The 27,016-nt window shown below is 42.6% G+C and overlaps 2 protein-coding genes across 5 annotated transcripts in view; one reads left to right on the top strand and one right to left on the bottom strand.

The window, feature by feature from the left end:
• The window catches only part of flad1 (flavin adenine dinucleotide synthetase 1), a 276,153-nt gene that overhangs the window by 236,314 nt on the left and 12,823 nt on the right, over positions 1–27,016 (top strand). The window lies entirely within an intron of this gene.
• Positions 101–26,322, bottom strand: shc1 (SHC (Src homology 2 domain containing) transforming protein 1). 4 transcript variants are annotated; one of them, XM_074653618.1, is made up of 14 exons: positions 26,087–26,322; positions 19,579–19,623; positions 11,692–11,856; positions 11,394–11,464; positions 10,771–10,834; positions 9,660–9,779; positions 7,482–7,535; positions 7,052–7,103; positions 5,124–5,250; positions 4,875–5,022; positions 4,523–4,580; positions 4,280–4,396; positions 3,020–3,276; positions 101–2,901 (listed from the first exon to the last, which is right to left on the bottom strand). In XM_074653618.1, the coding sequence occupies exons 2-14, from the start codon at positions 19,588–19,590 to the stop codon at positions 2,773–2,775; spliced, it is 1,374 nt and encodes a 457-aa protein (XP_074509719.1). In that variant the 5' UTR covers positions 19,591–19,623; positions 26,087–26,322; the 3' UTR covers positions 101–2,772. The 4 variants fall into 4 exon arrangements, with proteins under 4 accessions (XP_074509719.1, XP_074509720.1, XP_074509717.1 ...); XM_074653619.1 differs by lacking the exon at positions 19,579–19,623; XM_074653616.1 differs by lacking the exons at positions 19,579–19,623; positions 26,087–26,322 and having other exon boundaries at positions 11,692–18,460.

Below are 27,016 nucleotides of genomic sequence, written 5' to 3'. Positions count from 1 at the left end.
AAGTTTTTCAGTGTACTTTGATAGAAAAATCTTAAAAAGTGATAAACACTCAGGCTAAACGCACACTTAAATCACATCAAAAGCCAAACTCAAAGAGAGATGAATGATATATGTATTTATATATGCAATCTATATTTTCAGATACAGGTGTAAACAGAAATGTTTCCCTAAAAACAAAAAAAGTATTAAAACATATAAAGTAAAAATCAATATCTGTGCACGCTATTTGAAAGTAACCTTTGGCTTTCACAAATTAAAAAGTACAACAGCATCATCAACAACACAATCACCACCACCAACAACAAACACGTGTTTTTTTTTGAAAAAAGGATTTTCATGCAACAAAGGCATCTGTGATGAGCGATGATAGCACGGGACCGGTTCACTAATGATGCAGAGGGTCAGCTGGGTCAGTAATGGCAGATCTTAAAGCTCTGTTTTTTTTCCTATCTCTGACCTACAAACACCTGAACAGGCAGCGTGTCTGACTGACCCAGTTGTCGCTCTGGTATGCGCGTGTGCATGTTAGATTACATGTGAGCCCACTTCGGGGGTCTGAGGACTAGTTGACAGTTAAGGTTTAGGTTGAAAGATCCCTTCTCGTATTTCAAGAGTTTGTCCTCGATCTCTTTGACGAGTTCAGTTGGCTTTAAGAGCTACTCAGCGTCTGCGTTACTTATCAAATACGTCATTAAAGATACAACTATGAAACAAGAATCCAAGCTGACCAGTCAAAAAGTCAATGTTATTTACAGATGGTCAGGAAATATCCCCCGCCCCCAACAGTGACATCAAGTATCTGTGACTATAAGCTGAATGCAAGAATGTGCATCAGAGGAGAGATTGCCATCACTGGATCGGTTTGTGAGTGTGTTTACTGCAGTGTCATTTTTGCAGAGTCTTTGTTTGTTACTGAGAGGCTTGTGTGAGATTCTCCTGTAGTCTACTACATTTCAATTAAGTACATAAGGTGACTGCATTGAAGTGACGTGACTGCATTGAAGAAACAAGGCACAATTAAAAATATATATATATAAAAAAATGAACTGAGGGAGGAGGAAAGGAGAAACAATAGCGTGAACTTCTCCTCACGCAGATCCCCGCCAAAAACAAATGTGAAAACAGCACACTGAGGAGCAACATTTGGCTTAACATTAGCAATGCTCCAAAAACATTTATGTCCTTATGTTCAGTTAACCCCCAAACCACTTCATTTTTCTTAGAAAGGACATTATTCCCTCAAGTGATTAAAAAATAAAGCAACATCACGATTCACAAAAAATTACCAGTTACAATGACATGTTTTGCATCGTTTTTTTTGCAGAGGGGAATTCATTGCTTAGATTGTTCATCATTTCTCACTGGCCAAAGTTTAAAGGGGTCTTCTTTTAACTACTCTCCTTTGCTTTCAGTCAGAATCCTCCGTAAAGATATAACCCATAAGATTGTCAGTGCAAACACATACTAAGTAGTCAGTGAAAAAGCAAATGCTTCTCTGTGTTCGTGGGTGACATCAGCGCACAATTTACTCTAAAAGTCTCCTTTTTGATGATGTATTCAGGCACAATCGCCCCCTCTAAAACAGGCCCCATTTTAATATGCACTCTAAATCTTAACTCGCTCCCAATGCTGTGAGCACACCAGACAGAAAAACTGCTGATAATCGTCATGGCTTTCTCTGCTGTTAGCGACCATGTTCTTTGGTGCAGACCGTGTGTGTGTGTGTGTGTGTGGTGTAAAGGTGTATCTGTGTTTACGGAGGGATTAGGTAGATACAGCTGTTTAGATCCTCCTCAACTCAGAATGTCCAACAAGTAATGAGTCCCAAGATAACAGACGGAGATAAAAAAAAAAGAACATTGGCATGGCAGTCCCCCAGTTTTGCATACAGGCTTTCATCATCACCAGGTATCACTCCAGGGGGTCAAAGTTCAAAAGTCCTTAAAAGGGGAGTGGCTGGGGGGGGCAGGGTGGTCCTCCTGATTGGATTGGAAGCAAACTCATTTATGCATATTCACCAGGCAGAATTTTTTTTCAAAGTCAGGTTTGCTGCTGAAGTGCTCCAGTGACACTTTATGTGTGAGCCTGGGTCAGTCTCTGAAACAAACAACCATCACCATCCAGTTTGCCTAATATGCTCCAGCAACAGTCTGAGGATGGAAATCGTTTCCCTGAATGAAACAACGCATGCGTAAAAGCACTGAAAATCTCATTCAATGTCCCATTTATGCTCCTTTCTTTTCAGCTGTTTTTTTTTTTTTTTTGTACAAGATCCCATGTATTAGTAAAGTGTTCTGTTTTTTTCTTTTTTCATAATTGCATGTTAACATTTTTTTTCATTAAAAACAAAAAAAAAACATTGCATTTGTTTTCTGCCCTGTTCTGAAATTAGCAAAGGGCTCCTCCCTGGTTCACAGTAGGCTGTTGAGAAATTGCAGCAGTGCTTCTCCGTTGTGGAGGGATGCGCCTGATAGTTGTTGGAGGGGGTGGGGGGGGGGTGTCGAAGACTGCAGGTCACAGTTTGGCTTTCAGAAAGGACAGGAATATGTGGCAACAGCAGCAAGAGAGTGATTTTACTGGTGATTTTTTTTTTCTTTTTTGGCTTTTCTTCGCAATGGTGTGTGCAACATATGTTTGTATTATTGCATATGTACAGTATGTGTGTGTTAAGTGTAGTGTTGCTGTGTGTATTATGAAGGTGTGTTTGTTTGTGTTGAATTGCTGCAGGAGTGTGTGTGTATTTGGTGGAGTATTTCATTGGTTTGTGTGACGTCAGGCCCTGCGCTCTACTGGCTGTTGCAGACACACTTCGCTACCAGCTGATACGATGGGGAGTCTGTTGTCCATGTGGTAACTGATCAGGTGACTCACACTTTCGAACCGATGGTCTTTTGTACGGACCTAAAAGACAAAATAAAAGTATTAAAAAGGCAAGTTTAAATTCACAGCTATGCAACCACGTCCCATTCATGCATCTCCCTCCCCCTCATGGTCTCCTCCTCCTCCCTCCCTGACTCACCACTCCTTCTGGATCGACTAGTAGCAGGTGTTTGGGCTGACCCCCCTGTTGTCCCGTGAGGACGTACTGTCCGGGCGTGGTCCCAGATTCTCGCACCAAGAAGTCGCCATCGCGGGTCAGCAGCCTCTCTGCTTCCCTTCGACTTAAGCTACCGTGGAACCAGGACTCGCCTTGCAACTGCTGCACCAGAGGGGGCGCCGTCGTCCCCGAGCTTGGGCCACCGTGCCCAGAGACTCCCAGGGCATCATCAAATGGCTCTTGAAAAACAAATACACATATATTTGTATTATGGTATTTTTATGTTGAAAACTATGGAGTCATAGGAGTGCCATAAAAACAAAAAAACTGTAAAAGAATAACAAAAAAATGTAGAAATATAAAATAAATAAATAAATAATTAAATGTGGAAATATAAAGACAAATAATAAAATATAAAAAAATTAATATGAGCATTTTCATTTAATTTCTATTGCTTTTGGCAATAGGGAAAGGAATAAGGAAAGGTAAAGGCATATAAATAAAAATAACAAATAATAACAATAATAAATAAAAAATGAATAAATAAATAATAAATTGAAAAAAACCTACAAAAATATACAGAAAAAATAGAATTGGTAATATGCAAAAAATAAATATATATTTTTAAAAGTATATAAATATATACAAAAATAAATGTGAAAATAAATGTAAATGTTTACTATTATTTTATATTTTGTTACTTGTCTTTACATTTCCACATTTATTTATTATTTTATTTATTCCTCTTTATATTGTCACATTTATTTTCTTATTGTTTTACGGATTTATTATTTTTTTACGGCAAGCCTATTACTCCATAGAAACCTCACATTCATGCCTAAATAGGAAAATTATCTTTCTATTTAGAAGCAAAATGATTGGGCCTTGTCCAAGTGAACCACATGATTTGACAGCTGCGTGCTATACACTGATAGTGGACTGTGTCTTTAATGTGAAAAGCTTTATGCAGTCAACCAATCATGTTACATAAAATGCCCCTGTAATGGTCAAAGGCACTCTAATTCCCACTCTAAAACAATTGCACGTTTTACCAGTATTTCTGGTCATTTTGAATACAACACACCACACATATTGTCATTTACAAGAAATCATGTTGTCACCTTTTCCAGTTATTTAGTTTCCTTGCACTATTTCAGTGTGTTTAGACAGCAATCCACTGATGTATCAAGCTGGTATGACATTCCCAACACAACATAGATAGACTGGGTAATTGGCACTTACTCATGTCAAAAGCATCTCTGTGAGCATTTCCATTAGCTGCAACTGGGGGGCGGGGTTTGTCCACATTGACGTATGAAGGGTCATCAAACAGTTCCCGTCCAACGTCTTTGGCACCCGCTAGAAGAAAAAAAAAAAAAGACATCAGTGACCTTGGCACATCTTCCCATTTCCTCATCAGCCATGCACATTAAATGTGTGAATGACAGAGAGAGGTGCAGACGGACGGGACAGGCAGAGACTCACCTGGTAGAGGCGGCAGAGGCTGCTTGTGAATGTCATTCTGACCCGGCTGTCCATAAGGCTGCATACACATGGGGCATATAAACAAATATTGAGTCACAGCCACATGCGGGCACACTCTTGTGCACGTACACAAACAGATTCCTATTAAAAGGGTTACAAAAGGTCAGTGATGATTTGTCAGAAACCGAGCAACTACTAATTTTCTAGGCAATTCTGACACATACTGTACAGTGATTAAATTCCTTACAAGTGTATCATCTCCTATCTGCAGTATGAGTAATGTTTGGATGTGTCGAAGCATGCGTATGAGTGTCTCATCCCTCCTGTTTGTGTTTGTGGGCACGTTTCTCACCAGCGTGGCACCTGGGCGGGTCCTCATGTCAACCAGTCCACCAGGGGGAGGCTGTTTTCCAGGAAAATTATTATAGTAAGGGACGTCAGGAGGCGGAGCAGCCTCATCATCTTCTTCCTCCCACGCAGAGCCGTCAAACGGAGCCATCCTGAGAGAAAAGGCGTGATACGAAAGCAGATTATGGGTGACAAAATACAAACACAAGCTCATGTTTTGGGCTCATGTTGAGGGACATTTTTCACATTTTACCTGTCGTGAGGTGTGACCAGCTTGGGGGGGTTCTTTAGGTATTGTTTGAAACGTAGTTCAAAGGCCTGGCCAATGGTGCTGATGACTTCCTGGGCTAAACCCTCCGAACACTCCAGGATATGACATGCTGAAGGACAGGAGGCACACATGACTAATAAGGAAGCTGCAGCAACATGTATTTAAATGAAATATGAGCTAAGACAAATAGATCGACCTGCAGGCAAAGTATCAAATTGTGTACGCATGTGCATTTTCAGCAACAGTACATTCATGTGCCTTGCTCAAGGACATATTGGCTGTAATTACTGACGAAGAAAGAATGCACGTCATTCACTTTATCCACCCTAGTTTTCCCTTAAATTGCATCAAGAACATGAATAATATTTAACGTGGCATTGTATGACGGTTAGGGCTGTCAATCGATATAAATATTTAATTGTGATTAATCGCAAATTAATCTCACATTTTTTTATCTGTTCAAAATGTACCTTAAAAGGGAGATTTGTCAAGTATTTAATACTCTTATCAACATGGGAGTGAGCAAATATGCTGCTTTATGCAAATGTATGTATATATTTATTATTGGAAATCAAATAACAACATAAAACATTGACAAATATTGTCCAGAAACCCTCACAGGTACTGCATTTAGCATAAAAAATATGCTCAAATCATAACATGGCAAACTGCAGCCCAACAGGCAACAACAGCTGTCAGTGTGTCAGTGTGCTGACTTGACTATGACTTGCCCCAAACTGCATGTGATTATCATAAAGTGGGCATGTCTGTAAAGGGGAGACTCATGGGTACTCATAGAACCCATTTTTCATTCACATATCTTGAGGTCAGAGGTCAAGGGGCGCCTTTAAAAATGGCCATGACAGTTTTTCCTCGCCAAAATTTAGCGCAGGTTTGCAGCGTTATTATCCTCCTTTGCGACAAGCTAGTATAACAATCAATGGTATCAATGGATTCCTTCGTTTTTCTAGATTCATATGATGCCAGTATCTCCACTCTAGCTTTAAAACTGAACCCGCTACAACCTCTGAAAAATCGATTGCGTTAATGCGTTAAAGAAATTAGTGTCGTTAAAATGAATGCGCGTTATTATCGCGTTAACTTTGACAGCCCTAATGTCAGTAGAACCTTAATGTACATGATTTAATCCCAAATATTTCAGTTGCTACTGAGCTCTGCGAGTATGGAGAACAGAACCTGTCAAAAATAAATAAATAAAAAAAGGTAAAATTGAATAGAAGAGTAGATAGGGGAATTCATACAAAGGAAAAAAATAAAGAAGCAAATTAAAACAGAAATATCAATTTATGTCACATTTTATCAATTAATTAATGAGTCATTTATTTATTTATTTTTGATTTTGGCACATTCTGTACTCCGTATGTGAGTGAGAAACCGAGAACTATGTTTTTGCCCTCCATTCGTCATCATTGTACGGAAAAAATCCAGCCACATGTTCACATAATTAGCACATAACATAAGCATGAATAAAGCAGATTCTGCCAAACAATTAAAAGCAGTCCTGTTACTTGCTATGCCTATTTAGCGGTAAACTGTAAACGGTTTCTTCCTTTGCTTTGCACACTGAGTCTGTATAATGTCTCAGCTCTAGTGGGCGGTGTGTCAAATTCAGAGGAGGGAACAAAACAAACAGAGCCGTATCATTTATTTAATAGGATTCATTTATATTTTAATAAAATGGCTCGTTTGCATTTATTTACAGTGTTTGCTGAAAGTGCAATCTCAAAACCTGTTTCACCATGCAATGAGACTGAATGTAGAGAGAGATATATTTGCAACTTATGTACTGAAGGATCATGGTCTGCTCAAAGCAATCCCTTTAATAAGATTTTTTAAATGTGTCTATTTTGCTGCCTGAGTGAGGGTGTCATTTTGCCATTTCTACTCACCTCTCTGGTTGACTGGGTCTTTGGCCACATATGCTACGTACTCAGCCGTATCCTGAGGGAGACACGGTAAGACAGTTAGGGGAGGAGGGGGAAGGGAAACAAACGATAGGAGGAAAAAAGTGAAGGGCAGGTTTAGGATAGAAAGGTTGAAAAAAGAACAAGAAGAAAGAGATAAAGCAAAAGCTGCAGTCTTTTAAGTCACAACAGAAGTTAAACACACACATTGAGCTGAAAGAGAAGTGACAGGAAGTAACAAGATTCGAGCTAGGAAGAAGAGAAGGACTGTCTGCAGACCAGCGAGGCAGTAATGGAGTGAGTGGCATTCATAGGAATAGACGATGACAGAAGACAGGAAGGAAGGATGTGCAGGCTGAAGAAAGATGGAAAAACGCCAGAGTGAGATTTGAGCTGAGCTGAGAGAGTGACTCACTGGGTCTCCTCCAGAGGCGAAGGAGATGGACTGCATGTGATGATTGGCGATTATCTGTGGAGAAAAAGAAAGAAAGAGAGAGAGGGAAGAGAGAGAGACAGAAGGAGAGCACGTGGGTGACATGAAGTATGTGGGAAGTGAGATGAAAGCATGTGGATGGAGAGACAAATGTGGAATCATTACTGAGAAAAGTGCTTTTCCCCCTCCACTGAGCGGCATCAACTGCAGCGGAGATAAAAACTAAGTGGGACAGTGGATGGAACACCTTTTTAACAGTCTGCAACAACCGCCCATGCTGGATCAATAACAGCATCAACACTTGCTAATGCGCCGTGCACAATGTGTGGTCTATATCTGGGGCTGTATTTGTGAATGGATATGTGTGTGCATGTTTATTTTCGCTATGTGTGTGCGCGCTCTGCACTACTGTATACCATCTCCACAAAGAAATAAACATCTTTCAGCATCTATTAACTCATAGGCAGGCGGAGGATCACATCCTGCCCCGTGGCGATGCAGGGAATGAAGATGATGGTTAAGAGTGATTTGTGTTGCATCCAGAATAAATGAGGCAAACAAAGTGGGGAAGCTCTAAATGTATCTGGGCGTCCTCAAAAGATCACAAGAACGCAGTGCACTGATGATCAAATTACAAAAATAATACATTGAGTTAGGTTGTGGTTTATTGAAGGGATAGTTTGGGTTTTTTGAAGTGGGGTTGTATGAGGTACTTATACATAGTCAGTGTGTTACATACAGTACATACGGTTGGCTCACCCCCAGTTTGGAGAAACAGACAGGAGAACAAACACAGGCAAAGCAATGTACTATTGTGGACGGGGCCGGCAGCAAAACATATTTTAACTACCTAAAAAAATCAATATCAGTTTAAGTGTATGCTATTTGTGGAATATTTTTGCTGGTTTACCTTGCCGTCAGACAGCCCTTTCAGTCGGAGGACTGAAGCCACTGTATCCATCTATGCTCTCGCCAAAGCCACCAGACTCCATTGAAAGAACCTGTAATTTGACATTGCATAACACAGAAGTTGCTGGTCTACCGCTGCCTTGATCGGTTAATTTGTTTGTGCTATTTTGTGACTTTGGTGAATCCGAACTAACCAAAGTCACAAAATAACACAAACAAACTAACAAATAAAGGCAGCGGTAGACCAGCAACTCCCATGTTCTGCGTGGTTAAATTACTGTTTTTTTTCCAATGGAGTCTGGTGGCTTTGGCAAAAGCATAAATAACGGCTTCAGTTGCCCATCAGAAAGGGCTGTCTGATGGCAAGGTCAACCTGTGAAAATATTCTAAATATAGCATACACTTAAACGGATATCGATTTTTTAGGTGGGCCTTTCTTTCAGGTGATAATACGTTTTGCTGCCGGCCCCATCCACAGCAGTACATTGCTTTGGTTCCGTGTCAGTACTCCTGTCTGCTTCTCCAAACTGGGGGTGAGCCGACCATCATCTAATATAGGTAATACACTGAATATGGATAAGTACCTCATATAACCCCACTTCAAATAACCCAAACTATGCCTTTAAAATATTTCATTGATATCAAAGTCCATTTAAAATATTTTTTTTTTACATCACATACAGTAGGTCCAACCTCCTGTGAAACTTAACAAAAATCTGATTGTATCATTAATTAGAGCATCAAAGCAGTCCGAATAATTTCCATGCATCTTTTAAAACATATCCTTTGAAATGATCATAAATCAGGTTAGTAGATAAAATGATAATGAACAATAACAATGCAGTTTACACACTGAAACAAGCTTTGAAAGACAAATAGTACAAAATGTTTAAAATTGCAATAAAATGGGGATGATAAAAAATAAAAAGCTTTATATTTTTGTATTTAAAAAAAAATGGCATTCTAAAGCTGATCTTTAAAAACGTAAGTCTGTATAATCCTTAAATCCTCATGAAATCCCTCAAGCAGAGAGATCCTCAGGTTTACTCTGCTCCAGTAAACTGCACAGGCTAAGTGCACTCTGGATACCAAACACACCTCTGGCTACAACAGAGCTCCGGAAATCAGACGCATCTCTGACTCACAGTCAACCCTCTGATGATGGAGACAAATCTACTGAACACCGACAGAGTTTTTGAGGGAGAAATACACATAAAAGCAGCTTCAAGAGTGAGCTGGTTTAAGTCTAACCTGTTTGCAGTCGGCGGCCAGCAGGTTGAGGCTGCTGGTCGAGATGGTGAGGCTGATTGTCATGCCGGCAAACTGCAGGTTACTCTTCCCCAGGATGGACGTCATACAGCGAGAGGACGGCTGCGGAGTACAGGGACAGCGGCCCGTGAGTGACAAACAAACAAGGTGCACAAACAGAAAACAGGCCTTTTTTTTTTTTACTTCAACAAGGCGACTGAGTCCCTCCCCGGTCTGTGCATGAGTCTGTGTGTGGAAATGCCTGTGTGTGTGGGAGTGGAAGAACAGCTGCAATTGTGAAAGTGATCCTGTCTCCAAGGCCAACTGTGACCGATGGGGAGCAGACAGGACAGTTCGCATACTGAAGGCTGGAGCCAAGAGCATCACGCAGACCACGCCAGCACTACCGTGCCAGCTAGTTTATCCCAATCCTCCTCCTGCTCTCGTGGCTTTCGTCCATATCTGCTCCAGAATGTTTGGCGTACGCTGTGAGAAAAACAGCATCAGGACTGGGATGCAAATGCCCAGCCATGTTAACCCCCAGTCCAGCCAAACCAAACGGACTAGACTGGTTTTTATCTCATCCGTTAACTGTATTTTGTCTGGTGTGCCAGACATTCCTCGGTCCAATCCTACTACGGCAACAGGCCGCTTGATTTAGCCACCTGTTTTATGGACTGTTTGGGTGGATGTTTTTAGTTTTACAGGAAGACTGTGCTTAGACTCATGCATGTCGTTACACAGCAGACTGTCTGCTTATTATCTGTAGTGCTTCTTTGGCCCCGACGCTGGCTCCACACAAGCTCCTACTCCACCTCTCCAGCCTCCCTTGTGACAAGAGGGCGGGAAAAAAAGGAGACCAGAGAGTGATTGGTAATTACCTGCGAGTAGCCCGCTAACCGCAGAAGTGTCCAATCATCCTAAATCAAGATCCGTGTTTGTGTGCGTGTGTAAGGGAGAGTGTGTGACTGAATGGCCAACTGACCACAGAGTGGACAATCAAGCTAAATCTAGCTCTTATGCAGAGAACCCTTCCCTCTGCCGCCCACTTAAGCCGTATGAATAAATAATGCCCTGTAAGGGTGTGTGTGCTTGTAGTGAACATGCTGTGTACCTTTCTCCTGCGCTGGGCTCCTTTGGCTCCGGGCACGGCCTCGCACACCACAGAGATTGCCTCCCTGAAACATTGATAAACATGCAAGTGTTTGCAGTAGCGTGTCATTAACCCCTCACGCCTTTCCCCGAATCACAATTATGTGGATATTAAATGGCAGCGGGCGATTGGATTTATCGTCCCTGAACTGTGCTCGTCTTTGCCACGGAGACAAACATCGCTACGGAAACCAGAAGGAAACCACCAGGATTCCAGAACATTCTAATTTAGGGGCTGGGAGAGCTGCAGGCGTGTATACACACACACACACACACACACACACACACACACACACACACACACACACACACACACACACACACACACACACACACACACACACACACACACACACACACACACACACACACACACACACACACACACATATGCCCATATGAGCAGACACAGTCAGCTACTAACTCAGAGAGAAACAAGCGAGCCAAAAGAGAGCGGAAGCAGGACAGAAAAGGGAGCAAGCAGACAAATATAAATATCACAGGCGAGTGTTTCTCGATGTCTGACCACGCTTTTTTACCATCTCGCCCCCACATGCACAAACATGCAACAGTGTGTAATCTCACCTGGTGACCTGAGTTCTGGTGTTGAAGTCCAGCGCTCGCATCGACTGCAGCACCTCCACGCAGCCCATGTACTGCCCAGGAAACAGGAAGGCAACACATTAGACATTTCCTGCATCACAGTCGGAGGAACAGAGGAAGAAAACAACGGCGGTTCTTTCCTCATTTTCTGTGTCAGTTTCTAAAAAATGTGAGAGAAGGGGGTGTATATGTGTAAAAAGAAACTGTCTGGAAAGAGAGATGTGTAATTATATACATTATTTTAGTTTAGGGGGTTAGCGAGAGTGTGCCAGTCACTCACCCGAACACTGTAGGAAACGCCGGCGGTGCTGACCACACTGTCGGAGTGCAGCCAGCCGCGGGTGGGCTTGTTGACAAAGGAGCCATGGCGCGTCCACTCATCTCCTCCCAGCTGCCCTCCTTCCACCCGTGCCCTCCTGGACGCCCCTCCCAGCCGGTTCATGTCCTGCAGAGGAGGTCGAGGAGGGGGAGAAGGAGCGGTTAAAGGGGGAATAGGGTGGTGAAACGGAGGGGAGGAGCTGGAGCTGCTCCGGTCGTCCCCAGAGGACTCAACAGGCGCGTGAGGCTGCTGCGGCCTGCTCGAGGCCTTGAGTCCTGGGAGAAGACTGGCGGAGACGCCCAGGCGAAGGGATCCCATCCTGGGGAAGAAGGAGCAGAGTGTGGTGGGGCTGTTCTCAGCCGGGCGGGGAGAAGAGGGGGGCAGGATGGGAGTGAGAGACGAGGAGGAGAAGGAAGAAGGTAAACCAGGGGAGGGAGTGAGCGGGGTGGCGGGACTGGAAGGAGGGAACGATGATGGATTGGAGTTTGTTTCATCAGTCGAGCTGAGCGATTCACTCCGAAAGTGGGTGTACTTGGTTTTTGGGACAAGCTCCATAATGAATCTGCAGTGTCAGTTTTTGTATCCGCACAAGTCCACGCGATTCAATCAAAGTCTCTTTGTCTCAGCATTCAAAGTTTTGCTCTAAAAGGACAAGCAGCCATCTGTCTGTCTCCCTCAGCGTAAGAGCTGCATCCATCTGTCTGGTTGTCTGTGCTCTCCACACTCATCACCGGGCGGCAGAAACCGAACTGCTTTAAAAACGGCTTCGCCCGCAATGAAAGCGGGATGAGGGAAGGCGCGGAGGAAAAGTTGGGTGTCCCAGTTAATGGCAGAATGCAGATGAACAAAGTTTGCTTTTAGTGCACAAGTGCAGATCATGTTGTCATCAGTTCACTTTTTAGATCTGCGTCAATGTTCGTTGTGTTCCCATGGACTGATGATGACGAGGTCTTAGCTCTGCACAAAGTGTTCATCTTGGTGTTTTTGCCATAATGTAAAACAATATCTGTGAGGATCTTGTCCCTACTTAATCGCCTCTCAGTGAGGGCCAGCTATCCAGCTGTCGACAGCACCATGGAGAATCAACACAAGTGATTGTCTCTCAACGCCCCCCCCCCACCCCTCTCTAGCATGTGTGTCTTACTGCACTGAGGGGTGTATGTGATGTGTTTACATGCGTGAGGCAGTATAAAACCTTCCCTACTTACAATGCTTCTTAGATTATCCGTGTATGTGTGTGTGTTGGCGTGCGTACATGCGTGTGCGTGTGTGAAGCAGCTCCCCTTGGCAGCTCTATCCTGCTTGACGCGAGCCCATAAAAATCCTATTAGCAGCCAACGAGGGGATCGCAAAGGGGGGCGCGCACACGAGCACGGCAGCAACCCACACACACACACACACACACACGCGCGATGCACCGCTCCAATTGGTCGATAGTACAGTGAGCACCTGCGGAGCTCAATGAAGCCCAGAAATTGCTAAAGAAGAGAGAGGAGGCTTACTGACGTATGGCTGGTATCCAACGCAGCACGCTTTCTTTAACACCTACTTCTCAAGTGCATCTCAAATCTCTCAACGGATTCCTCTTTCACTCCCTCTCTCTCTTCCTCCAAATGATTTCATGTCCTCTCTGAATGGCCCTCGCTCTCCCTGCGTCCCCTTCCTCCTCTTCTTCTCTCCTCTTCCAGATCACTTCTGGCACTTTCTCTGCACTCTTTCCTCCCTTCTCTCTGTCTCCTCTCTTCTCCTGGAAGCCCTCTCTCTTCCTCCACACAATGTACTCCGCCAATCTCTGTCTCTCCAACGCCTCCGCCCTCTCCCGCGCCACCACTTCCTCTCTCCTCTTCCAGATGATCTCCCCCTCACCCCCTCCCTCGAGTCCTCGCCCGTTCTCCAGGCTGTCTAGTTTAACAGTCCCAAATATATATATTAATGGTGAGCCCTGTCTTTCCGCCTCTCTACCTTTAAGATCAGGGATGGCTAGAGGCTAGGCATGGTCACCTATTTAGACACCAGTAGAAATCAGAAAGAAAAAAAGTTGGTAGTTAAGACTGGGCCGGCGGATTGGGCCCGTCCCTGACTGTAGTTCCTGATATGGCTAAAACAAGCGAGGCTGCCTTGGTTCAAGTGTGTTTCCTAAAACTGGCCACCTCGGCTAGGATGTGTTTTTTTTTTTTTCTTCTTTCTGAAGCACCATTAGTTAGTGGTAGGTTGAGTCTGAGATGTCTGGTACAGTGACACACACTGCAGTAGCACGGCGGTGATGTAACACCGAAGAATGTAGGTCATTGGCTGATGACGACTACCGGTGGGCTTCTTGTGATGGTAATGAGACCTGATTTGTCAGCTTTGAACTCCCAACCCAGGGTTCCCTGAACAGTGCTGGAGGCTCGTGAGTTGAACGCGAACTCGCTCACCCAGCTGGGAAAGGCTCAATTAAAACTGTACTTGGTTGTTATGCTGATCTCTCTACGCGCCTCTCTTCTTCTAACCCTGTTGCTTTATCACCGTTCAAATAACAAGCCCGGATTATAGTCAAGTTACCTGAGAGAAGAGCGGCGACAAAGCGCCGTGTGATATGAACAAGCCAAGTGTTGTATTCCTTCCTTATCTAAGGCAGGGCTTATCAAGCAGCAGGTTAGCTCTGAGTTCTGTTAACAGACTACCATACAGACGCCACATAACATCTCATATTCTGCATAGTCCAACCTAGAAGGCAAACAACAGTCTGTCTCCAGTAACAGTCTCTCGCTGAGTCCCACAAACAACACCGTCTGCAGCAGCAGGAGGCAAGGCTACACCTACGGTCCTGCAGCAAGCTGGCTGGCCTACACCTCAGAGCTGTTTAGTCATGTTGACAATCTCTTGACCTTTACTCCCTCAAACGAGAGCAAGGCTTACACACACACACACACCTTTGCCTAGACCACTTGCACAAGGAAATTTGGCACCGATGTTTCAGCGATGCAAAGTGAGAAGGTTGGTTTTCCCACACACTAACATTTAAGAAACTGTGTCTGAAGTACAGCGAACCAGCTTGTAGTGGGCGCAGGATGCGTGGCAAAGGAACAGTCGCCTACACCAGTCTAGCACCACAGAGGGATTGTCTAGCAAATTCTAGCTAGTCATCCATCTGGTCCTGGCTAAAAAGCACCATGGAGGATCCAGTCACACTTACAAGCACTGCCAGACCGGCTGGGATGATCTCCAGAAAGCTGTAAAGAAGTATGGCTGGAAAAAGTCACAAAAGACACCCAGTATTTGGACAATCAAAGAGCATGCAGAACAAACACAACAGTCTCTCGCACCCTTAATAAAACCAGAAACTAGTCGTAGCACTTAAAAAAGGCAACAGAAATGGACAATAGAGAGGAAAATCCAGGTGTGTTCTCATACACAGGGGTGCTCTATGAGCAGAGTTAACCCTCGCCCTGCCCAAGGATGCTTTTTAGTGCACAGAGCACAGTGGAGGTCAGGTGACTGCAGAGGAAATGACCCTCTACATGAGGAGGAACCCTGAGTCACCTACACACAGACAGTAAAAGGAGCAGACTGTCACAAACACCTAATGACCGGTGATTGATCAGCTGCACGGAGTGATATGTACAAGTGAAACCAGCACAATAAATCTCATTTATCCAGTCGTTCCTGGTAATGGCACATCAGCTTGACTGATGGAGATGGTGATCACCGCTGATAAAAGGTGAAATCGGGACAAGCCGGGCTCGTGGAGTAAAAGGTGAGATCAGGACAAGCCGGGCTCATTGATAAAAAAGGTGAGCTCAGGACAAGTCGGGCTGCGCCGACTCGCACAAGACTATACAGAATGGGGATGGGGAGACAGGTGACCTGAAACAACCCTGATTCTGGGAGTCTGCCGAGCTTGGCATAGACAAAGACTGTCTAGTAAAGAGAGAAAAAGTGTTAAAAACAGCACACAACCACAGACTTATCAAGGTCTACAGCTTCTTATCTACTAAAAATATACAGTGACCTAGTGAAACAGCACCGGTTTTAAAAGAGAAGACAAGAAAAAAGAACTTTACATCTCACTCTGTCTGTAGCTGCTGCCCGTTGCTATGGCAACAGACATTAAAAAGAGATGCATGCGGAGGATACACACACAGAGAAGTCCCGACAACCGCAGAAATCTTCAGACAAAGAGATAACTGCTTTTGTCAAAGCCCATGACAGCAATTAGTCGCTGCATCAAAAGGTGCCACGTTAGAGCTTTTTTTTTTTTCTCAGCCAACAGGAGGAAAAACTAAAGACTCCTAGAAAGATCAATAGGTTTCAGGAAACGATCAAAGTTTGACCGGCGTCGCGCCAGCCATAAAACCCAATCAATGTTGACATCCCATGTCGGCTGCATGCACTGACCCCAACTGGGGCATGTTAAACTGTACTTCTGATATACTAAAGAATCACTTTCCTATTAATAACAGTATAAACAACAACAACTACACTAACTGTTCACTTCTAAAAGACAACACTGATGTTTAGAAAAACTTGCATAAAAACCTGAATATTATGTGCAGCAGCTAACAAAGATTGTATAACATCCTGCAGAGTATGCTCATAGAGAATAGAAAATCAGAAGTCACAAAGAGAGTCTATATTTACAACAAAAAAAGTATTTCAAATAGTTGTGTAGAAAGTGAGTCTAATCAATTTCCCTAAGAGTTCTTTTTTAATGAATGGCAAAGCATAACTAGTGCCCTTTTTTTGGTTTTAAAAAGCATACAGTTGATAATCCATGGTGATTCATCTAAAGCTGGGTTTCGTATTCACATGAGAACCACATTAATGTTTAAACAGCCTCAGACTGTCCGCTCATCCGTCCTCTCCTTCCTCTTTCTGGCTTTCCGTCCGTCCACTCCCTGAAAAACGTGCTTCTCCTCTGATCCGCTCTTCCGCTCGATTAATTCACAAAGTCACTGCCGGCAGCTCCTCTCCATCTATTCCTCTCCTCCGTTTGGCTCTTCTTTATACTTCCCTCCTCTCTCTCTCTCCTCCCTCTCTCCCTCTCTCTCTCTCTCAGCAGATGGTGAAATGGCAGTGTTGCCAGGATGGACAATGGCACTCCTTCATTGTGCTCCTCTTCTCCCCCTCACGTCTGTCTCTCATTCCCACTTTCCTTTTCACCTCTGTCTGTTAGAGGGACGGGCACGCTGTCTGTCCTCCCCTCCCCTCCTCCCAGTCTGGGTGGGTGATGCTGCCTCCCATGTTCTCTCTTACCGTCTCTCTCTCGTTCTCTCTCTCACACACACATTCACTCACGGCTGCTGCCTCTCTGCCCTCCCCACCTCCCTTTTTTCTCCCTTCCTGTTTCCTCCCCTTCCCCCCACCTCTCTGCAGGCTCACTCATTTAACAGTGTACATGTGTATGCACATTAATGCACACACTGGAGATGTGGAAGGAAGGGAGGAAAGGACGGAGGGTGGGGAGGGAGGGGGGGGATGTTGTGTGTGCATGTGTGTGTATGGGGGGGAGAAGGTTGTCCATGTTGGCTAGTCAAGTCTCCTCCCTTATTCATGTTTGGTAACCTGAGAAACAGAGTGAAAGAGGGAGACATAGAGGGAGAGGAGGATGGAGACAGACAGACAGAGGAAGAAGAAGGGCTGTGCAGAGTGTGACATGAGGTCACTTTATATAACCTTGATGAAAGTGGACAAATTCAAAAAGAAAAAGATTTTCATTCACATGATAAACACTCTTTATGTTACTACATGACTAGAGCTCTCTAAAGGGGGGGGGGGGAGGACAGATTATTACCAGGCGAGCACAATAACAACTGAGTGATCCTGTAGAGGCAAAACAGAAAGCAGATATCCCACAGATAGGTCCCGACACTCAAGCGTATCTGATGAGAACAAAGCAGTGTTGCAGAAGAAAAACCACCCATAGAGTGAAACGGGGACACACAGCAGAGTGGATAGCAGGGAGTCCTCAAATGACACCCCGACATTCAGCCGCTGCAGTACTACGTTTGACCACTACACTAGTCGAGGGGTGCACTCAGAGAGTTTGTGTGTGTGGAGGATCAAAATCAGAGAACTGCAGAGTGTCATTCAAGGTAATATCCATCCCCACACAGTGAGTGGTGTGATCGTGACCGGTGAAGACAGCCCCCCTCCACCCGTAGCCCGCACCATGCCTGAAAACCAGTGAAACACGTGACACACTGTGGCTTAGGGTTGACAAAAACATAACATTGTTTTATTTAAGAGCTTTATATGAATCATTTATGTGCTATCCTGAATTTTTCTATTAAAAATAATCACTCAGTTGACAGTTTATTATAGGCACATCCAACTAAAACTAATGCAGTCTAATGCAACAATCTTGCAAGTAATTCTACCTTCATGATATTAAATTTTGCAGCCTCCAAAATGACCATAAAGTTGAGTCAACACCTCTTTAAAACAGCTCCAACAAAAGCGGAACATTACAACCGCAATGAAGGTAGGATTTACTGGAGGACTCTTGTATTAGACTGCATTAGTTTTAACTATGTGTACCTAATAAACTGATAACTGAGTGTAGTTAACAATAACTCACTAAAAGCACGTTTACATACACAGGGCTGCACAATTACTTTAGTTTCTAGTTTCACATGATTGTAGAGAACTGGCATTCCAGCTAAGGGTGTAAAAAAATATTGATACACTTGAATATCGCGATATTATGTTTTGTCATACTGTATTGATTCTCAAAAACACTTTATTGATTTTTAATTAATAGTTAAAGACGGCCTGTTTACAATTAAGCAGCAGGGGGTAGAATTGGAGCAAATATAATTTTTATAAAACGGTCACTGATCGAAGTCCGCAAGTGATTGACAGCTGCCTCCATTAAATAAACAGCCAATAGGAACGCTCTCTGAAATGACCTGTGATTGGCTACAGTCTGGTCGGGACTGTGATAAAAGCAAACGCAGATCCCACTGTTCTGATTACATAAGAACGTAGACTTGTTTTAATCAGATTTTATGCATATGGCGGTGTGTTCGTTATACTACGACAGTTTTCTTAAAATTAGATTTTAAAAAATCATAATACACCACCTTACTTACAGTATCGCAATATATCGCGATATAATAAATCGTAACCCCTGTGTCATGATACGTATCGTATCGCCAGATTCTTGCCAATACGCAGGCGTATTCCTCGCTATATTGAAATATTTCTTTTAGACTGCAGCAGGGAAAAAAAATTAAATGATAAAATATGCCAAACGTGTAGTAAAAAATTGTTTTTCTCAAATCGTCTGTAGGGGTGCAACAATATAATACTGTATACGGTTTACTGCTGTTGAATAATACTCCTGTTTTTCTGCTGCTGCTGCTGAGAAACCAATCTGAAATGAGTCACATGAAGCTCCACTTTTTATTTCAAAGTTTTAAAACTTCACAATTTAATAAAGTTGAATTATAATAAATTGAAAAACTGAAATGTTGGGCACATCTCCAGATATTGAGAATGAATCAGCCTGTGAATTTGGTGAATTATTACACCCCCCTACTAAAAACTAAACACAATATCTAGAAGAGTAATTTAGAGCATTTTTTGCTGTAATCATGCAGCCCTGAATTTACAATTCATTACCTAAAACATCAATATTTAACCCCCCTTGAAGATAAGTGGGCCAAATGATTACTTCCAGGAGGGTTTACTTACTTTTATCTATCATCAATCTCTAAATAAACACTATTATTACAACTGGTTTGCATTTTAGACATGAGAGTTTTGACCCTCCTATTTGACATTACATTGTGCTGAAAAGAAGCAACCCCTTCGCCACCGTGTCACTCAGTGTTTTGTGTTTGTATCATTTGAATGTCTTACCATATATTCCATTGGCCAACAAAGGCTGCCTGTGAGTCTGTAACCCTAAAAACACCAAACTGCACATCAGCATACTGTACACACACACACACAAAAACTCAAGGAGCCAATCACAGCGCGCTCCAACATTCGCCCTTGCGGCTACTTGACTCCCCCAGCATGCTTTGCTTCCCAGGATCAGCTGTGGAGAAGGGTCATGGGACCTCCTTGATATAAAACGGCCCGGTTGGTTAAGCGCACAGAGACACACACACACACACACACACACACACACACACACACAACGGTGACATAAGACGGAGATAGAGCGAGATCGAGTGGGAGAAAGAAAGAGTGAGAGGAAGAGAGGCAATAATCCAAGCGTGCGTGTTGAAACACACTCTGTGGAATGAAAGGAATTAACTGAAAGGACCGCATGTGTAGGATGCTTGTGTCTCGGCTTGCCCGATGCGAGTCGGCGAGCGTGCGCTTTGTTTTATATGCATGCACTAAACGGAATAACTGTGGAAGCTGCAGTATGAAACAGTCAGAGCTCTGGATCTAATGCGAACGCTGCAGGGCCATATCTGCTGTCTGCTCTTATACTGTCTGTCTGTGTGTGTGTGTGTGTGTGTGTGTGTGTGTGTAATCTGATTTGACCCGCCTCGCTCACCCCCTTGCATACACTAGGCCAAAAAAAATGAGCGTAGATGAGTAAACGGGCCTAGTCACTGACCTTTTCCCTACTGGACTACTGCCAGCCTGAATACGCTGTCCAATATCAGTTCACATTACGGAGACAAGACAGACAATGATGAAGACGATGAGCACAGAGGGAAACAACGAGAGGGGGGTGGGCGTAACTGACATGGGAGAGCCCTCTCTGATTGGAAAAGACGTGCAAACACCCACACACACACACACATATACTGTAGAGACAGCAAAATGGCAATCAAATTTTCAAAAATTAGGGGTGAGGGTGAACATTAGATTAGACAGGCATTCAGCAGAGGGCCTTTCTGCTGGTTTCATAGCTCACCACGCACACAGCAAACATGTGAGCTGGCTATTTTGGGTCGTGCCAACCCCCCCTCCGCCGCCCCCTCTAACCACACTCCCACATCTCTATCTCCTTCCATCATTCCCTTCCTGCTGCCACTCTCTGCCTCCCTCCACTTTACAACTTTCCCACTTACCGCAACGGTTTATTTGATATAAACTGTGTTATTTCTTCACTTAAGTTCCCAGGTCAAACTTTAACACTTTCTGAGTACCAAATCGCATCCATAGCATCGGGTACTGAAACTGTCAAGTGCCAAAAGTTAAAGGAGGAATGCTTGTCGGGTCTTGTTTACATATTCTCTGATCAGATATTTCCTGATGTAAGTCATAACTTTTTATAGGCTACTATTAAATTTCAGCTCCTCTTTGTGTTTGGCTCATTACAAGCTGCTGTGTGGAGGAAGATCGGCTTGTTTTGTGAAAAAAAAAGAGGGTTGTGGTCATAGACTGTATATGAGAAGTGGTTGTAGTCCCCGTGGCGTCACCCATGGCTTTATAGGCATTTTGGCCGTCGTCATCTTGGTGTTTTGCAATCCGAAGTGACACGACAGGGTGCAGCTAAGTACAACCGAATGCTGGATACATTTTAGGCAACCAAAAATGTTACAATTAACTTTACTGAACTGAAAACACACTGTGAACGGGTTAAAGTTCTAAGACGAAAACGCGGACAACTCCGAGATCTGCCAACAACGTGGCCTGTCAATCACAAGGTAGTCACGCCCTAAAGCATACCCTGCTTTATCGTCTATTTAACTCTAAATGGGACCATCATTTACATAAACCTGGAGGTTGCCAACTGGTTGGAGTTTACATGACCTCAAGATATGTGAATGAAAATGGGTTCTATGGGTACCCACGAGTCTCTCCTTTACAGACATGCCCACTTTATGATAATCACATGCAGTTTGGGGGCAAGTCATAGTCAAGTCAGCACACTGACACACTGACAGCTGTTGTTGACGGTTGGGCTGCAGTTTGCCATGTTATGATTTGAGCATATTTTTATGCTAAATGCAGTACCTGTGAGGGTTTCTGGACAATATTTGTCATTGTTTTGTGTTGTTAATTGATTTCCAGTAATAAATACAAATATACATTTCCGTAAAGCAGCATATTTGCCCACTCCCATGTTGATAAGAGTATTAAATACTTGACAAATCTCCCTTTAAGGTTCATTTTGAACAGATAAAAAATTTGCGATTAATCGCGATTAAATACTTGAAATGATTGACAGCCCTAATTTTACCTTTATTCATTTGGCAGACGCATTTGTCCAAAGCGAAGTGTAAATGAGGTGCAATCCATGCCATAGTGGATCAACGAGAAGCCTTAACACGTGGTTCCACGTTCCACCTGACAGGTATCGTATTGGCACCAGTATCAAAGACTGTCAAATGATATAAGGGAAGTCCTATTCTACTTTCACATTAATTATTACCCAGGCTTTCCTTCACCAGGTTGAGGTGAACATTAACACAAATGAATGGAAGCTGTTTCATTAAAGTATGCAACACTAAAGTTAGAAATGCTGGTAAAAGGTAAAAGTCACCGGTCTGCAAACACAATCAAATTAATTCAATAGTAGATTTAATTGTTGTTCCATCGTACATACTGCATTTAGATTATCTAATCCAAGTACATCTTGCAGCATGACTGCTTTCACTTTTATTAAAGCAAAACAGGTCTCCAACAAGTCCTTGTTTTTTCAGCTGCTCAAATAAGAGTTGGTTTTAATCGCTGCTTTTTTATTGTTTTATGTCCAATTTTATCTACAGAATTAAAATAAAGTGCTTTCTGCATCACTCAGTGTTTACAGAGCAGTTAACTATTTCAGTGTCTTGAGTGTGATCATAATATTATTGGTGATTTATTATTCTCTGACGTCAGTATAGGGAACAATCGAAGGCATAAAACAGTGATAACAGCTCTACCAGGGACAGGCCAGGAAATCAGAATTTAGTCTGCTCCAGACCTGATATAAACCTAACCCTGAAGTGACCTTTCTTGGCAGAGGTACAACATCTTCAATCAGTCTCACACCCAACACATTACCTAAGGCTAGACATGGGCGGAGGAGCCCTGATCTGCACAAAAAAAGAGGTTGTGACTTCTAGAAATGCAATCTTAGCCAAGTTTATGACACAAAATAGTAATAAACTGTGTGTGTCAAAGCCAATAATATACCAATCAGAGCCCTCCAATCCAAAAAATACCACCAACTGTCATTATAGTGTGACTCAAGTTCTGTTTTTTTTTGTTTTTTTTGCTATTTACACCTAAGTTACACTCACTTCTCATTTTTAACGTCGCCCAGGAGAGTATTTTTAACCACGCAGTGCAGCGAGCACCGAGCGTGTTGCAGGAGGAAACACAGCTGAGGCTCAGTCCCATTGTGTCGAGGTAGAGACGGACAACCACACGCTATGACCTCAAAAACAAACTCCTACAGCTTGTTTCCAGAACACACACACACACACACACACACACACACACACACAATCACATACTCCCACAGCGGCAGACAGACAGATATAGTACACACATCAGACAAAGACAAACACACACATTAATGTCCTGTCAACAGCCTTGACATGTTTAAAGCAACTTAGTACCTCGCCACTGTGTTTTTAATCAAACATCACAAGGCTAATATCAGCGCTAACATGCACTTCTTATAAAATGACTGTGTGTGTGTCTGTGAGTCAGTGTATGGCTATGTGCACACACACCTGTCAAAGTGAAGCTGCAACAATCACAAGTGTCACGCCGTGCCGTCAATCAGGGGCGAAAGCTTTCACCGCTGACTGATACGGTTTTGAGCAGAACTGGACAGATCCAATTTTAATCAAGTGGATTTTGGATTGTGCCAATGGTTGTGATAGAGTGGCCGAGATGCTCCGCGTTGACTGACAGATTGTGTCTCGGACTGTCCTCCCCGTTTGTGTTGTTTTTTGTGCACATGCGTCTTGTTTGTCTGGCTCCTGACATGTGTCTGAATATACCTTTTTTTCCCCGGATCAGTCGTTGATTGGACCCCTCCGTTTCCATCAGCTGAGATAACTTCCACCATATAATATGGTGTCAGGGGCTGCCGGTCGGAGCGGTGTGGCTGACCCTGATAAGAGCACCGAGCCCCGCCGCTTTCAGTCGCCTCAATCATCCCTCATACCCTTGAGTCTGCTTCCATAATAGTCTGTCTGTCCTTCACTCGTTCACGGTGAACTTTAACTCTGTCACAGTGACCCCGTTTCAACACATCTGAGGTGTGTTTCGCTGACCGTGTCTCCATGGATACGCTCGACACAGAAGAAGTAGTGGAGCAAAGCTGCGAGTTCGCTGTGTGATTGTGTACAGATTTGTGTGTGTGTGTGTGTACTGATATGGCTTATCTCACAGACAAGTTACAACAAACTGGAGAGATTCAGTTCTGCTCTGACACTACCACAACCCTTTTTTAGAAAAATAGTTTTAAGTTTTAAGGCTGCAACTAATAATTATTTTCATTAACAATTAATCTGCCAGTTATTTTCTCAATTGTTTTGTCCTGAGCTGCAACGATTAATCGATTAGTTGTCAGCTTTTAAATTAATCACCAACTATATTGATAATCGATTAGGGATGCACCTATCCGACTTTTTCAGTCCCGATATCGATAGCGATACCTGGGCTTTGGGTATCGGCCGATACCGAGTACCAATCCGATACCAGCGTTTAATGAATAAGTTGCATGCCTCGCTGTGTGGAAGTGTCTGGGATCATTCTTCTATGTGTAAGGAAACATCAGGCTGGACTTAAACATTGCTTTCTTAACCTTGTTAAACAAAGTGTAAGAAATAAATACATAGATATCTATTATCAAAATAATAAATCATAACAAATGTTCTAAACTATCAGAAATTCAGGTGTAAACCTTTTTAATGCAGCTAATGCAAAACTTAAGCAGGAATGAAAATGGTATATAAGCATAGAAATGAATTGAATAGATCGGCCCCATTGTCACCGATACCCGATCCACCTATTTGAGTCAGTATCGGCACAATATCTGATCAATCAATCAATCAATCATATCTGATCAGGTATCGATTAATCAAGAGATTAATTGACAATGAAATTAACTATAAGTTGCAGCCCTAGATTTGTTCTATTGACTCACAGATGAATCACTTCAGCTCTGACTCAATTTGAGAGCTAGTGAGCTATTCTCTATTCATGTACTGAAAGAGGCAGCTTGAGGCCACTCAGTTGACTTGCAGCAACAAATTGTTCAAAACTATTATCGATTAATCAAGAGATTAATTGACAATGAAAATAACTATTAGTTGCAGCCCTAGATTTGTCTATAAAATGACACTGAATAGTGAAAAATCTGAATCTTTCAAAGTTGACTTACTCAAATAACCTTTTCTGTCTGACCAACAACAGTCCAAGATGCAAATATATTCACTTACTATCATATAAAACAAAGTAAATCTTTACAATGGAGAAGATGGAACCAGCACCAAGTGTTTGGTAATTGTTTTGCATGAAACAGTTAATTGATTATCATTAATTCTCAGTCTATTGACTCATAGATGAATCACTCCAGCTCTGACTCAATTTTTAGAATATTTCTGGAGAAATATATCTATAATGGAAAAAAACAAAAGGCATGCTAGTGAGCTATTCTCTATTCATGTACTGAAAGAGGCAGCTTGAGGCCACTCAGTTGACTTGCAGCAACAAATTCATCAAAACTATTATCGATTAATAAAGAGATTAGTTGCAGCCCTAGATTTTGTCTATAAAATGTCAATGAATAGTGAAAATCTGAATCTTTCAAAGTTGACAAATTACTTTTTCTGTCTGACCAACAACAGTCCAAGATGCAAATATTCACTTACTATCATATAAAACAACATAAAGCTTTACATTGGAGAAGTGTTTGGTAAGTTTTGCATGAAACAGTTAATTGATTATCATTCATTTTCAGTCTATTGATCACTTCAGCTCGGACTCAATTTGAGAATATGTGTTTATAATGGAGAGCCATGCTAGTGAGCTATTCTCTATTCATGTACTGAAAGACGCAGCTTGAGGCCACTCAGTTGACTTTTATCATTATACCTATTTTAAACTAACTACAGTGTTTTAACAGTGACTGTGCTGTGTTGTGTTTTCTGCTCACACTTTAAGCTCAAACGCAGAAAACTCTTCAGACAGCAGGACGAACACAAGTTAAACATTAATGCTAATGTGTGCAGAGCCCAGTGAGATCATGAGCTCCATATTTTACAGTATAACCCGACATGCTAAAACTATAGTAACACTACGCTATTCCACATCAAAGACGAGATGAACCATTTCCTCAAACTTGTGATATGTTCAACAATAACTGCGGTACACTCATTGACGCACAACGCGCACCAAAACCATGCCCCACAGAAAAGAAAAAAAAGTGTGATCAACTTTAACGAGAGAAACTTACCAGCTCTCTTCCTCCCTTCCTCTCCTTGTTGCTCCTCCTGCCCACTAAAGCTGCTGCTGTTTCTGCACAAACTTCAGCTTAGTTTCATCCAACAGGACACAAAAGTCGACAGTTTTGTCCGCCGGACTCCTCTTAACAGTTTAGTTAAACTTCATACGAGATTAAGTGTAAACTTCTTCTTTCCTTTCCTTTCCTCTCCCTTTCCTTCCCTTCCTCCTCCCCCTACCTCCCCCCTCCACGGTCACGACAGAAGCCACTTCCGCGAACAAATGGCAACGTCATCTGTGTGTGTGTGTGTGTGTGTGTGTGTGTGTGTGTGCGTGTGTGTGTGTTTTGCACCTGGCTCATTCAGTGTGCACATTGCGCAAAAGTAGAAAGCCCAGATTGCGAGCCAAAAGCATTAACACACACAAGTGAAGTTACCTCTAATGAATACCACGTGTGAAGTTTCGTTTTCATAAACCACAAAACTACAATTAACTGTGTTTTTACAAAAGAAAAAAAGCTCTGTTTATAGGCCTATTATCATCTTAATGTTATTATATAGTATTATTATTGTTATTCTTTGTTCATATTTGATCTTTTCTAAGCTAGTTGTTGTTGAAGTCTGGTACAGGATGTTGATGTTGATATTGAGGATGTGTCTGATGATTAGGATATTCATCATGATGATGATGACATTGATGACGTTGTTGATAATGTTAATGATGACAATGACAAAAAAGTAAAATAAAATAAATGTAGAATTGTAGAATTGTAATATATTCTTTATATTTTGTGTACTATTGATATACTCTCTAGTGTTGACATGTATATGTATTGTATATTTACTGTTCCTGTGCATTGTCTGGATAACCTGCTGCTGCAACACAAGCATTTCCCAATTTGGGGTCAATAAAGCACATCCATTTATCTATCTCTATCTATCTA

This window comes from Sebastes fasciatus, chromosome 12, assembly GCF_043250625.1.
Source record: "Sebastes fasciatus isolate fSebFas1 chromosome 12, fSebFas1.pri, whole genome shotgun sequence".
NCBI lineage: Eukaryota > Metazoa > Chordata > Actinopteri > Perciformes > Sebastidae > Sebastes > Sebastes fasciatus.
The sequence above is the reverse complement of the archived record's forward strand: the minus strand, read 5'-3'. Positions and strand labels throughout refer to the sequence as shown.

Coding starts and splice junctions, on each gene's coding strand:
- shc1 (XM_074653616.1), bottom strand. CDS start 12,285: ATGGAGCTTGTCCCAAAAACCAAGTACACCCACTTTCGGAGTGAATCG. Junction 3,277..4,279: donor CAGAGATGCTTTTGACATGA/GTAAGTGCCAAT, acceptor TTGTTTTTCAAG/AGCCATTTGATGATGCCCTG. Junction 2,902..3,019: donor TAGTCGATCCAGAAGGAGTG/GTGAGTCAGGGA, acceptor TTTGTCTTTTAG/GTCCGTACAAAAGACCATCG.